Source organism: Myotis myotis, unplaced genomic scaffold (assembly GCF_014108235.1).
Source record: "Myotis myotis isolate mMyoMyo1 unplaced genomic scaffold, mMyoMyo1.p scaffold_m19_p_12, whole genome shotgun sequence".
NCBI classification, from domain to species: Eukaryota; Metazoa; Chordata; class Mammalia; order Chiroptera; family Vespertilionidae; genus Myotis; species Myotis myotis.
In genome coordinates, this window is record NW_023416316.1 from 7,086,900 (window position 1) to 7,101,091 (window position 14,192).

At 46.8% G+C, this 14,192-nt stretch overlaps 1 protein-coding gene across 3 annotated transcripts in view; it reads left to right on the top strand.

Moving 5' to 3' along the window:
- Positions 1-1,179: 1,179 nt before the first annotated feature.
- Positions 1,180-14,192, top strand: part of DENND1A (DENN domain containing 1A) — a 465,276-nt gene continuing 452,263 nt past the window's right edge. For 2 of the 3 annotated variants that reach the window (XM_036329707.1, XM_036329706.1), the window contains exon 1: positions 1,180-1,427. Coding sequence is in view for 1 of the 3 variants with exons in the window: in XM_036329703.1 (XP_036185596.1) it covers positions 1,411-1,427 (17 nt within the window). In the remaining 2 variants the exon portion in view is untranslated. The remainder of the gene's footprint in view (positions 1,428-14,192) is intronic. The other variant, XM_036329703.1, reaches the window with a different exon arrangement.

The following is a 14,192-nucleotide window of genomic DNA, read 5'->3' on the forward strand; positions in this document are numbered from 1 at the left end:
TGCTAGTTATGTAACCGTGAGCAAACGCCTCAGTTTCCTCTTTGTGAAATGGGCTTTAAACTCCCAAGATTATTGTGAGGATTGGTGCAAACCGTGCGGAGGAAATGTGCCTGGTTCAGGGAGAACACGGACTCACCCACTCATTGAACAGTAGCTAATGGTAGCTGTCATGATTGCTTCCTTTGCGATTCCTCCAGGCCTGGAGGAGATGCTATTGGGGTGCTCATGAAAGTGAGCCCCAAGGGGAAGCAGGAGTAGGTAGCAGGTTGGTGATCTTCACTCTTAAATACCTTCATTTTGCATTGAGCTAATCTTTATCAGGGACTGTTATGATGACATGAGTTTTCTGTATAGGAGCCCCTGAAATGTCTGATAAAGGGAGACTAAAGCCCTCAGGCATAAAGCAGAACCACTAAATAGGTCCTATGAACCCCCAGGTGGCTTTCCTATGGGTATGTGAGGTCACCTTCAAGGTCTAGCAGCCATTCTCAACCTGTGGGTCGCGAACAATGAAAATACATCTTGCATATCAGATATCTACATTATGATTCATAACAGTAGCAAAATTACAGTTATGAAGTAGCAACGAAAATAACTTTATGGTTGGGGGTCACCACAACATGAGGAACTGTATTAAAGGGTCGTGGCGTTAGGAAGGTTGAGAACCACTGGCTAAAGGGTGAGCAAGGGACCACCATCAAGGACCATGTTGGGGAGGGAAGTGGATGGTGTGATAGAAAAAGAGAGCCTGTGGCTCCCTTAAGGAGCTTACTGGAAGGTAAGGGATTATCTAAGGGAAAACTTGTGTTTTCATGGAGGCCTGAGTGGGAGACAGATATCTCTACCCCAGAGCTTCTGGTGGAGAACTCCGTAAGAGAGGAATGGGCGAGGGTTTCTTCAGGGGAGCTGGGGGGCTCTATGGGGTGGGGGCCTTCCCAAGGGGGTTGCAGGTAGCGTTTTCATAGGAGATCAGTGGCATGGAGCTCTGCAAGGGCCTGTGCCAGGGAGGTCTGATATACAAGCCCTGAGAGCCAGTGGGCGGAAGTGCGGTCCCCACCCACCCTCTCCGGCGGCCCCACCTCCCGGGAGCGGACTACACTTCCCGGCAGCCCCTGCGCGCGGCGGCGGCGGCAGCGCGGGAAGGAGGGGGCGGCGGTGTGAGGGGCGGCGGGGGCGGCGCGCGCCGGGCACGCGCGCCGGGGACCGTGGCGTTCGCCGGGCTGGAGCTGGAACATTAACCCCGGGAGGCGCGGCGGCGGCGAGGGAGCGAGCCGCGAGCGGGCGGGCCCTGCCTGAGGGAAGGGAGGAAGGGGCGGGGAGAGCGCCGGAGGGAGGCCGGTCGGCCGCGGGCGGGCGGGCAGGCAGCGCAGCGCCGAGCGGCCCGCGGGCCCATGAGGAGGCCCGGGGACCATGGGCTCCAGGATCAAGTGAGTGCGGCCGGGCCGGGCGGGGCGGGGCTGGGCCGGGCGCGGGGCGGCGAGGCCGGGCCAGAGCTGAAGGCCGTGGGTCGCGCGGGGGACTTGTTGCCGGGTCCCCAGGGACGCCCCGCGTGCCGGCGTCACGCGGGGAGGGGGACGGTTGCCATGGCGATTGAGGGAGGCGTGGGGGTGGGGTGGGGAGCGCGTGGGGTGGCAGGGCGCCGGTGGTCAGGTGTCCCCTACTCCTCTTGGGGCAGGAGCCGCTGAGATGACCAGGTGGCCTGCCCTCCGGGGTCACGGAGAGCCTCTGCCAATGGTCTCACTGTTGGGGGGAGGGCGAGGAAGGTCCGGAAGCAACTCCCCGAATGGGTGTGTTTGGGGCGCCCCTGAGACAGAGGTAGCGGCCGGTGCCGAAGGCCTGCGGGGCGGGGGGTGGAGGGGGGACAGAAGTCGGTGAGGTTCTCGGAGGGAGGGGGCCGCTCAGGGACCTGAGGTCTGGACACTCTGGGGTGCAGGCCCTCGTCTCTCCCCTGGTTCCCCTCTTCCCTGTGCTCGTCCCCACCGTGCGGAGCGGAGCACCTGGCCATTGCGGGGCCGGCTCGGTGAGCCAGTGGGGCGCGCTGCTCCGCTGGCCCCTCCACCTGGCGTCCCGCCGGGGCTCGGTTCCCCCGGGGACAGGATCGGGGACAGGATGGTTGCTGCGTCGAACTTGAGAGCCCATCGGAACCCTGTGTCCCTCCTTCGGGGCTGGAAGCTGACTTGGGGAAGTACAGACTCGTGCACAGGCCGGCTTGGGAGTGCTGTGTGGGACTCTGTCTCCCCTCCGAGCCAGGTCCTCGCTCGGCCTCTCCCTTCCTCAGCTCCAGCCCCGAAGCGCGAGATGCCTTATCTCTAATGACTAACAAATGTTCCCTCTTCCTGAGTAACAGCCTGGTTTGAGGGCACTTGACAACAAAGTTGACAGCATAGGCTTTTCCCGAAAACAGCTTTCCCAGGACACTTGAAACCTGCCTACAGGAAAGCCCGCGGAATGTGTTTATTTCAGCACTGTGAGAATTGTGCCAGGGGAAGTTTGAAAGGGGAAGGGATTTCGGGGCAGAATCTAGTAATTATGCAAAAGTTGCATCCTTGTCCCCTCGATGCCCATGCCATGTGACTTGTTCAGCCGAGTCGTCCCCCGGGGCTCAGGCTTCCAGCCGCAGACTGTGTCTCGTACTTGCTGCCACAGCCCCGAGACCTTTGCTCCGTGGAGCTAGCAGAGTCTGTTCATAATGAAAATGGAAGAGTTGGACGAGAACACTGTTCTTCGTTTTTGTGGAAACGAGGGGACAAATGTAGAGGCGTGTCCCACAGAAGAGCTGGAGAGCAGCGGTTCTCAACCTGTGGGTCGCGACCCCTTTGGGCGTGGAACGACCCTTTCACAGGGGTCGCCTAAGACCATCGGAAAACACATAGAGCATATCAGATATTTACATGACGATTCATAACAGGAGCAAAATTACAGTTACAAAGTAGCAACGAAGATAATTCTGTGGTTGGGGGTCACCACAACATGAGGACCTGTATTAAAGGGTCGCGGCATTAGGAAGGTTGAGAACCACGGCTCTAGAGGCTTGGGAGGTGAAAAGACACAGTTGTTGAAGCGTTGGGATTAAAGAGGCTCTCCACGCGGAGCTCCTGCTTCCAAGGAGGAGTTTTAAACTTGGATTTCAGTAGCACGGACGAACACTTTCCAAAAGCCACCTTAGAGCTGCAGAGGATGCTTGTGAGGATGCTCACCCTTCTTGTTACGCAGAAGTTCAGACACCGGTCTGATACGAGGCAGGTAGAGAAAGCCCAACAAGCAGGAGTTGAGATGAGTGGGCATGGGGTCTCTGTCTTGCGTGTGAACATTGCAGGTTAACAGATACATATCTCAAGTGCGTTTTGGGAACCCATCACTCTGAGCATGTGGGCAAGAGAGCTTACGAATGCAGTAAGTTAGTATGAAGACTAGCCTTGATGTTGAAACTAGACTGCTTTGTGATACAAACTTGGGCAATATATTAACTTTACTTGTGGTGAGACTGAGAGAGAATATGAAGAGAGATCACGAAAAGTACTTGTGATTTATGGTGACTGTTGACTATGCAACTTCTGCCTGCAGGTAGGAATGGTGGCCAGGAAACCTGCTTAGGTGCAGCCCTACTTGTTGGAGGACGTAGCTTTGGTTGCTGCTGACCATTCCATGCTGATAGGAAAGAAGACACGTAGCTCAAGGGGTTCACCTGGCTGAGGTGAAATCCAAGTGTGCAGGCTCCATTGTGTAGGACAGTCCTGCGGGTGGGGGAGTAGGAGGCAGAGAGTACACTGTGGGCCCTCCAAGCAGGAGAGCACTGTGGCTGTCTGTGTTTTCTTCTGCTATCTCTGATGCTATGTGGCCCAGTCAGGCTGATACGTAGAGTCAGATCTGGATTCAAATTCCAGTTCTTTTGTCTACTAACTACGAAGTTCCTTATTCACCCCGAGGATAAAATGGGGAAAACTATTGTTGCAGGGTCATTATGAACAGTAACTATAGTATCACCATGACTGCAGGGTCCATATTAAAAGTTCAGTAATTGTTAGTTTCCTTTTACACTTTATCAAAAAAACAAGAAAACTAGTATATTTTATACCAGAAATATCAGAGAACTGGACATTTCAGATAATGGAGAAGAAAGTTTTGATGAAAAGGAATTAGACTGTTAGTTAACATGCAGGGCAGGACTTAACATTCTCTCAGTAAAAAAGAAAAGTTATTAAAAACAATACTCATGTAATTGTGAAGCTGGTGTCTGCTGTATATCAGTTGAGGTGCTAGGCATAAGTATTGAGATTTAGTGCCTGATCAGACTTTCCTTTCAAGCTAAGGCTGGTTGAGTACAATCTCTGTGTCAGACATGGTGGTAATGCTTTATGTGAACCATTTCATCAAATCCTCACAACTGTCCAATGATGTAAGTACTATGAGCTACATTTTTAAAATGAGAGAATGGGAGTTTATAGGCCTAAGATCAGATACTGTCTCCTGGAAGCCTGCCCTGGTGCCAGTCCCCCTGCCCCCACCTCAGCTTTCGCCAGGTGCCCCTGATCTGTGCATCCCCCTCCCCAGCCTAGGCCAGGTGCCCCTGATCTGATCTGTGCATCCCCCCAGCCTAGGCCAGTGGCTCCTCATCTGTGCATCTTCCTCCCCAGCCTAGGCCAGGGGCTTATCTGTTTCAGTGGCCCCTTGTGTCATAGCACTAAATCCAGTTCCTTGTCTGTCTTCCATACTCAGCCTGACATGAACTTTTTGAGAGTAGGGACTCTCTTATTTGTCTTTGAGTTCTCTGTGTCAAACCTAGTACCTGACACACAGATTGTTTAGGAAGAGTTTATGGAATGCATTTAAGAATATGTTAGGATCTGAATTAAGATCCTAATTTAGTTTATATGGAGTTAAAAGAACAATTTGCTACTTGAACTCTTGAGGAGGAAGAGTTTTATAAGTTTTTAAGCCAACTTGCCCTGGTCTAGGCGGATAGTTCCTTATGTTTTCTAAAGGGTGTTCAGTTCATGTTCACTTTATTTAGAGGAACATTGTCTTGCCTCACACCAAACACTTATTTGACAAAGGAAAGAAAAGGTCACCAGTTATGGAGGTAGTACCCTGGAAAGCTCCTAAGCTTTAAACCTGAGCAGATACTTAAAGGATAAAAGGGGCAGTGGTGACAGTATCTTCGACAGCTATGTTTAAATCTTAGTTGGTGTTTGAGTGATCCCAGTGGACTGGAATGTGGTTAATATGAAGCAATTTAACTGATAATGCAGACACACAGCAGGAAATGGTGTGGCAGCTTAATACTGCTTGTGGGACATCCTAGAAATTGTTTCCAGGCACCAACAGCAGGAAGTGGATTGTAAGTAATCGAAGGAAGTATTCTAAGTGAGTTTGAAGAAACCTGACATTTATGGACTCAGAGAAAAGCATACTCAAAGATGTGAAGGCATAGAGGACAGGATAAGGCAGCTGATTTGGCCTTGGGGTGTGTTTATTCTGCATTAGCCTGTATAACTGTCTTCTGTCCCTGTCAGACTCTGACCACTTTGAGGTTGGTGACCAAGAAATTTATCCATTTATTCATTCACTCATTATAGAACTAAGAAGAGTGTCAAGCACATATTAAACACTCAATAAATGTTTGTTATTATAGTTATCATAACTGGTACTATTATATTATGTGCCTGATAGTGCACTAGGTCATAGAAATGAAGAGATTTTCCTTCGAGTTAAGGCTTCCCAAAGTAGTAGTAAGACAGAAATGTGAAACAAAACCAACTCCCTGTAGGCCCCCTCCCCACCAAAACAAAAAAAAAATACCCCTAGTATAATACAAAAAGATCATTTTTTAAAATACATTTTTATTGATTTCAGAGAGTAAGGAAGAGGGAGAGAGAGAGAGAAACACCAATGGTGAGAGAGAACCACTGATCTGCTGCCTCTTGCACGCCCCCCACTGGGGATCGAGCCCGTACCCAGGCATGCGCTCTTGACTGGAATTGAACCCGGGACCCTTCAGCCTGCAGGCTGATGCTCCATCCACTGAGCCAAACGAGCCAGGGCAAAAAGATCTTTTTTATGGTGGAGTTGCAGCCAGTGATGACTAAGTGAATAAGTGGAGGAGAGACTGTTTTCCAAGGAGGGCTCAAGAAAGGAAGGCTTCATCAAGAAGATACTGTTTTAGTTGAGACAGGGGAGATGAGTAAGGGTATGAAAAGGGTAAGAGTGGTGATGGGGTGGCGGTGGTGGTGATGGTGGTTGTGATGGCAACAGTCATAGTCATCTCAATACAGGAATGGCACATTAGGGAAATAAAAATAATAATTACCATTTTATTAGGCACTTAAGTGTTAGGGATAGTGTTAGACATTGGGAATTGTAATGGTGAATAATAATACATATTCCTTCCTACTTTTGTTGGAGCTTACAGTCTGGTGGACCTGACATAAAAAAACCGAAATCAATTCACGTAAAGCTATGTGGGTGTGCTACAAAGGAAACAAAATTCTGAGAGAATGATAGGAGCGGCTGTCCTATTTTAGGTAGAGAGGGAAGGCTTACAGTGGAGATGATATTTGAGCTGAGACACAAAGGATGAGAAGTCATTGGTCATGTAAAGAGACTTGAAAAGACTTTATTCCAGGCAGAGAGTAGAGAGTATGCAAAGGCCCGGAGGTAAGAAAACCCTAGCCGTATTTCAGGAACTGATAGAAAACCAAGGGGTTTGGGAAGTGACTGATGGTAGAGACATTTGAGGTTAAAGTCAGAGAGAGAAACTGGGGCCTGAGCAGGGACTTGTAGGCCGTGGTCATCTGCAAACAACTTTATTAAGTTATAAGTCACATATCATAACATTTATTCTTTTTTTTTGTTAATCCTCACCAAGGATATTTTTTCCATTGATTTTTAGAGAGTGGAAGGGGCGGGGGGGGGGGGGGGGGAGGAAGAGAGAGAGAGAGAGAGAGAGAGAGAGAGAGAGAGAGAGAGAGAGAGAAACATCAATGTGATTGGTCGTCTCCTCCATGCTCCCCGACCTGGGCTGGAGATTGAACCTGCAACCCAGGTATATGCCTTTGACTGGGAATTGAACCCATGATGCTTTGGTGTCTGGGCTAACACTCTAATCACTGAGCCACACTGGCCAGGGCATAAAATTTATTCTTTTATAGTGTACTAAGGGTCTGGTACATGAAAATTCATGCACTTGGGGGGGGTCCCTCAGCCCAGCCTGCACCCTCTCACAACCCGGAACCCCTCGGATAAGGTCCCTAGGCCTGGCCTGAGATCAGGGCCTATTGGGGCTTTCCTTCCCCTGGCTGCAGGCAGCTGGCCCCACTCCCGCACTGCTGGCCATCTGTGCAGCGCTGCCCCCCCTCCCCTGCCACCGGTGGCCTCCCTCTGCAGGCGACAGGCGTGGGGTGATTGTTGGCCTGCCGCACACCTGCCACAGAGTTGCACTGGTGGCCTGGGCCTCCCTCTTTCTTTGCTGGGGGGCGGGCCAGCCCTGCGAGGGGCTGTCTGCCTACCTGGTCACCCGTAACCGCTCGCCTGCCTACCTGATTGCCCCTAACAACTCACCTGCCTACCTGATCACTCCTAACCGCTGGTCTGTCTGCCTCATCACCCCTAACCACTCTGTCTGCCTGCCTCATCGCCCCTAACCGCTTGCTTGGGGGCAGAGCCAGCCCAGCGAGGGGCCGTCTGCCTACCTGATTGCCCCTAACCACTTGCCTGCCTACCTGATCACCCCTAACCGTTGGTCTGCCTGCCTGCCTGATCACCCTTAACTGCTTGCTTGGGGGCGTGGCCAGCTCAGGGAGGGGCCCTGGTGGTTCTGGTCTCTGGTTGTTCTGGTCATTACGCTTATGGTGGCTGGCCTTTTATGATATAGGATCAGTAAATGGTTTTTAGTATGCTCACAAAAATGTGATTGATCACCACTGTCCAATTCCAGAACATTTTTATCACCCCAGGAATGAGCCCCATACCCATTAGCTGTCTGTCGCTCCCCCTTCCCCTCCAAACCCTCTCAGCTCTAGGCAATCACTATTTGTAGTTGCTGTAGATTTGTCGTCTTTTTTTTTTTTTTTTTATAGATTTGTCTATTCTTGGTATTTCTTATAAATGGAATCATCTATACATATAAAAGCCTAAGCGACTGATTAACTGGACGACTGGTTGACTGGATGCTATGACATGCACTGACCACCAGGGAACAGACGCTCAGTGCCCAGGATCAGGTTCCTTCCTGTCTGGATCGGGCCTGTGGGGATTGGCCAAAACTGGCTATCCAACATCCCCTGAGGGGTCCTAGATTGCAGGGTGCAGGCCAGGTTGAGGGACCCCACTGGTGCACAAATTCGTGCACCAGGCCTCTTGTACAATATATAATTCTTTGTCTTGCAAATGTTATCCATATTATAGCATATGAACATTTTATTTTTATTGCTGAGTAATATTTCATTGTATAGACAAACCACATTTTATTCACTCATTCATTCATTCATTGTTAGGAATTTGGGTTGTTTTCACTTATCAATAAGTAGGGACCTAGTGCACGAATTTGTGCACCTTGAACTGTGGGCTGCAAGGCTGCAGTGGGCACAGGGGCAGGTCTCGGCCCTCCTGTGTGCCCCCACCCTGTCCCTCCTGCTGCATCCCCTAGTCCCATCTGCTGGCCGCCCCGCTCTTGCCACTGTTGCTCCGACGCGCTGATGGCGCTGGCCCCGCTTGCACCCACTGAAGGCGTGGAGCGATTGGGGCTGGCGCCATCCGTGGATGTGAGTGGCGGCTGCTGCCCCAATCGCCCCTCAGGAGCAGGGGGAGGTGGAGAAGCCCTGAGGGGCAATCGGAACCAGTGCCAGCCGCCAGCAGCAGTTGTGAGTGGCGGCTCCGGTGCTGGAGGTGGGTGTGAGTGGGACGGGCGCTGGCAGCAGGTGCGAGCGCCCGGTGGGACTGCAGTACATGGGAGGAAAGATTTTTTAGTATCCATCAGAGACTCACCTGATGACAGTGACTGGTGCCCCACCTTCGTCTGGCACCCCTGCTTACCTGCTCCACCATCCTGCTGTGGCTGATGCTCACCGTGTTCCGCACTTTGCCGCCTGCTGCCAATGTCCACCATGTTCTGCACGCGTCCCCTGGTGTCAGTGCGCATCATAGCGAGTGGTTGTTCCGTTCCGCTGTTCGGTCTATTTGCATATTAGGGTTTTATATATATAGATGTTATGAACATCTATATATCCAGAATGGTATTGCTGGATCGTATGGTAACTGTTTAAGGAACTGTTAAACTGTTTTCCAAAGCAAGTGCACCATTTTGTGTAAAGTGGTATCTCATTGTAGTTGGCCTAGTGAGTTGTGTAGAAAATGAAAGAGCAAAGTAGACAGAGATAGTTTTCTCAGAGAAGTTGGAACTTGAACTGAAAGGAAGGTGAGGTTTGGAGAAGGGAGGAAGGATTTCCAGAGGAAGAATAGTGGAATGACTTGGAAGTGGGGATAAGCCCATCTCTGGTACAGAGCAGCAGGCTGGACTTCTTAGGGTAGCTCTGCCAGTCTTTTTTTTTTTTTTTTTGGATTGCTTGTTAAAGGATCCCATAACCAACATGCACCACAGGCTTGCTTGCTTCTTGAGGCCAGTTGCATAGCACAGTTGACCTATCGCCCTTACTGGGGGATAAGACTAGAAGTTGAAATGTGACTTCCCTTAGCGGGCTTCTCCCTCTAATGCAGCAGTTCTCAACCTGAGGGTCACGACCCCTTTGGCGGTTGAACGACCCTTTCACAGGGGTCGCCTGAGACCATCCTGCATATCAGATATTTACATGACGATTCATAACAGTAGCAACATGACAGTTATGAAGTAGCAAGGAAAATAATTTTATGGTTGGGTCACAACATGAGGAACTGTATTTAAAGGGCCAGAAGGTTGAGAACCACTGCTCTAATGCCTCTTATCTTTTCTCTTTCCACCATAGTGCTTTTGTCCCAGTCCCCATTGGAGACAATACAAAGACAGTACAGAAGTCGTGTTGGAGGCTGAGCTCCCCATTATTAGTTGCCAGAGTTAGTCAGTTGAATATTCATGATGTTTTTGGAAAATGTATTGGGTGCAACACCATCACTTAATCTTAGCCATTATAGTCAATGTGGAGGGATTTGCACAGCAGATAGGAAGGGTGAAAGAAGGAAGGGAAAAACCTGAAGTATTGCTGTAGGAAAGGTTTTTATTTAGGCCATCTGTAAGGTCCTGGCTGGAATTCTGGTTATGGGTTGCCATGGCTTAGCCTTTTCCCTGGCCCTAGGGGGAACTAATATCTGGATTTGCAACATCCTTTTGCTTAAAAGGATTTTGTGGGGAAATGGAAAGATAAACAAGGAAGAAAAATAAACCAAAGAGAACAAAACAAAGTTGGTCTCCTCTACTTTTTTCTTTGGAATTCATACCCATTCTTCCAAGTATTTAGGACTTGAAAAGGAGACAAATAATGGAAGTAACAAAAGGCATGTTCAAAATATAAGTTCCTCTAAAAAAGATGTTAACATTCCAGAAGTTTATTTATAAGTTCGCTAACTGCATTTAGAATGTACTTTTCTCTTAGAGATCCTGTTATATATAAATCAGTGTCTATGAAGAATAAGGACTTCCCAGGCATAGGGAACTGTGTGTGCAAAAGACATAGGGAGGTAACAGGAGTAACTGAGATACAGGATATGCGGGTGAGATTATAGAAGGTGAAGTTGAAAAAGTAGGCTTGTACCACTGGGACATGAGGCCATTGAAGGGATAGACTTCAGATTTGGGTTCTTAGGAAGCTTACTCTAGCAGCAGTATTTTAGGACAGTTGATATCTTTGGCTTGTGCAAAATGAGCCTCCGGGGTGTGAAAAGAGTATGGTAGAATTTATATTTGTTTTTATATTAACCATCAAAATTTCTGTTTTTGTGTTTTACAATGCTTATATATATATATATATATTTTAATTAAATCTTTATTGTTCAGATTATTACATTTGTTCCTCTTTTTTTCCCCCATAACTCCCCTCCTCCCAGTTCCCGCCCCACCCTCCGCCCTCACTCCCCACCCACTGTCCTCATCCATAGGTGCACGATTTTTGTCCAGTCTCTTCCCGAATCTCCCACACCCCTTTCCCCCCCAAGAATAGTCAGTCCATTCCCTTTCTATGTCCCTGATTCTATTATAATCACCAGTTCATTCTGTTCATCAGATTATTTATTCACTTGATTCTTAGATTCACTTGTTGATAGATGCATATTTGTTGTACAATGCTTATATTAGTACAGTAAAACATTCTTATAATTTATAAATAAATGTATGTATAGCAATTGTATGTTCAAATGTTTTACTGATAGGAAGGAATGCGTGGGAAAAAAATTGGAGACCACTGGTTTACTAATTGTGTTATAGTCTGTACTGTAGAAGATCAAGGTCCAAAGTGAGGTGTTGGTTGCTGAAAGAAAAAGGATGGATTTGAGAGAGATTTTAGGTAGAACTGCATGACTTGGTGACAAATTACGTGTTAAGAGGCAAGAGGAGAGTCAAAGATGACTTGGCAAGGTTAGCAAAGTCATATTATAAATGAACTAGAGGCCTGGTGCATGAAATTCGTGTACTGGGGCGGGGGAGGGTCCCTCAGCCCAGCCTGTGCCCTCTCACAGTCCGGGACCCCTTGGAGGATGTCTGACAGCCGGCTTAGGCCCGATCCTCTTAGGCAGTCGGACATCCCTCTCGCGGTCTGGGACCCTTTGCTCCTTACCACCTGCCTGCTCACTGCTCCTTACCGCTCAGCTTATGGCTGAGTGGTGCTCTCCCTGTGGGAGTGCACTGACCACCAGGGGGCAGCTCCTGCAATGAGCGTCTTCCCCTTGGTGGCCAGTGAGCATCATAGTGACCAATCGTTCTGGTCGTTCCGCCGTAATGGTTGCTTAGGCTTTTATTATATAGATGTTTGGAAGCTGAGGACTGGTTATATAATGTGTTTGCTTCTCTAAGGAAAAGTGAAAAAGTATGGCTGGGAGGAGGCATTTTAGTATGCAGTGAGAAAGGAAGAAATCTTTAAGGGCTCCATAGTGAATGTGTGCACTTTGTTAGATGAGTAAGACCTAAAGTGGACTGGGCCAAGTTGCTGAGGGGAAATCTGTTCATGTTAGATTTAGAGAGAGAGAAATAATAAACTCTTGAACTCACTTTAGTCACAGGAAAGGTTGCATTGATCTTGCCTGGGCTGTATGAGTCAAAAGGAGGAAGGAAACCAATCTAGAGAAAGATGTTTGACTCCAAGCAAAAATTCTTGTATTCCAAGGTATGAGAGCAGCTGTGGGGGGATGTTGGCCTTGGAGATGCTCAGGCTGAAGTCCCCAGAACTACACAGAATCCCCGCCTGATTTCTAATAAGTTCCTGAACCTCAGTTTTTTTTTAAATTTTTATTTATGAAAGGAAGCTAATTCACCTATAAGGTTGCTGTGAGGATTAAAAGTGATCTCATATGTAGCCTTCAACAGATAAGTGACTGGTTAGTAGATGGTAGCTATTATTGATATTGCTTGGAGAGGATGGTATACACTTGTGTGAACAACCAGGAGCTAAAAAAAGTCAGAAGAATACACGTGTTACTTTTCATAGTTTTAAGATACAGAGAAAGTTTTTTGCTTGCTCTCTGTGAGTATGTCAGTATATCTGTTGTGTATTTTACTGAATTTATTTGAAGGATTGCTATTCTGATATATGCAAAGCACTATTCCTCTTGCTGGTTAGGAAAGAGAAACTTAATGTCTATTAAGGATAAGAGAAGCCTGCAAATAATTAGAATGTTAATATTTAAGAACATTTATGCCTCCTCACAAATAATATTTGAAAATGATATTCAATTTTATAAAATATTTATATCATTTATATTTATCTTTAACTGGTATTACTGTTCACTTCTAGTCTTTTATTTTTCCCCCAAAACAGTATTGTTGTTGATAGTATTACAGATGACTCCCATTTTTAACTTCTCATTTTGTTTTCCTGAGTGCTTAAAATTACTATTTTTTAATTTTTATATTTTGGAAAATGTTAAATATCTATGAAAGTAGAGAGGCTAGCATGAGCCCCCAAATGTCCATCACTCAGTTTCAGCACTTATTAATTAATGGCTTACTTAGTTTCATTTATAAGTAACTGACTATAAACTCCCGCCCCCACCCTCCAGTCCTAGATTGCTTTGAAGCAAATTCCAGATGTCATATCTCATCTTAAATATTTCCATGTGTTTCTAAAAGATAGACATTCTTTTTAAAAACCATGATGATGATATCACACCTAAAAAATTTCCTTTATATCATCAGATATCCAATGTTCAAAGTTTTTTAGTTATATCAGTTTTTTTAAGCAGTTGATTTGTTTGAATCAAGTAAGGTCAGATTGTAATTGGTTGGTATATATCTCCTAAGTCTCTTTTTCCCCTTTTGCAATTTATTTATTGAGAATGTTGGTTATTTGTCCTATATGTTTTCCATTGCATCCTGTTTAATATGTTCCGTTCCTTTTATTTCCTACAAACTGATAGTTAGATGTATTGACTTGATCAGTTCAAGTTCATTTTCTTGGCAAGAGTACTTAAAAGGTGGTGATAGGTACTTCCATCAGGAGGCACATTATCTCTTTTGATCCCTGATTTATCAGGGGCTGTAAAGTGGTAATATTTTGTTTCTGTCATTTCTTCCTCATATTAGCTAGACTACTTTAATGAAGGAAACCTTCCTCATATCAGTTACTTAGTTACCTTGAGGTATAGTTCATATTTGATTCCCTTTATTCATTTTTTAAACTGAGTTAATTTTCTACCATTTTCTAAAGGTGACTGATTTTATTTTTCGATTGTCACTTTAAACACAGATTTTTTTAAGTCTACAGTTCAATGGTTTTTAATACATCCATAGAGTTGCACAACCATCACTACAGTCTATTTTAGAACACTTTCATTACCTCAAAAAGAAACCCCATACCCATTAATAGTCACTCCCCATTTTTCCCCAAGCCCTCCAGCCCTGGGCAACCCTAATCTACTTTCAATCTCCACAGATTTACCTATTCTGGACATTTCATATGAGTGGCATTATATACTATGTGACTTTTGTAAACACAGATTTAAACAATTCTTGCTATATTTCAATCTATTATGGTTATCCCTATTGATGTTTCTTTTTC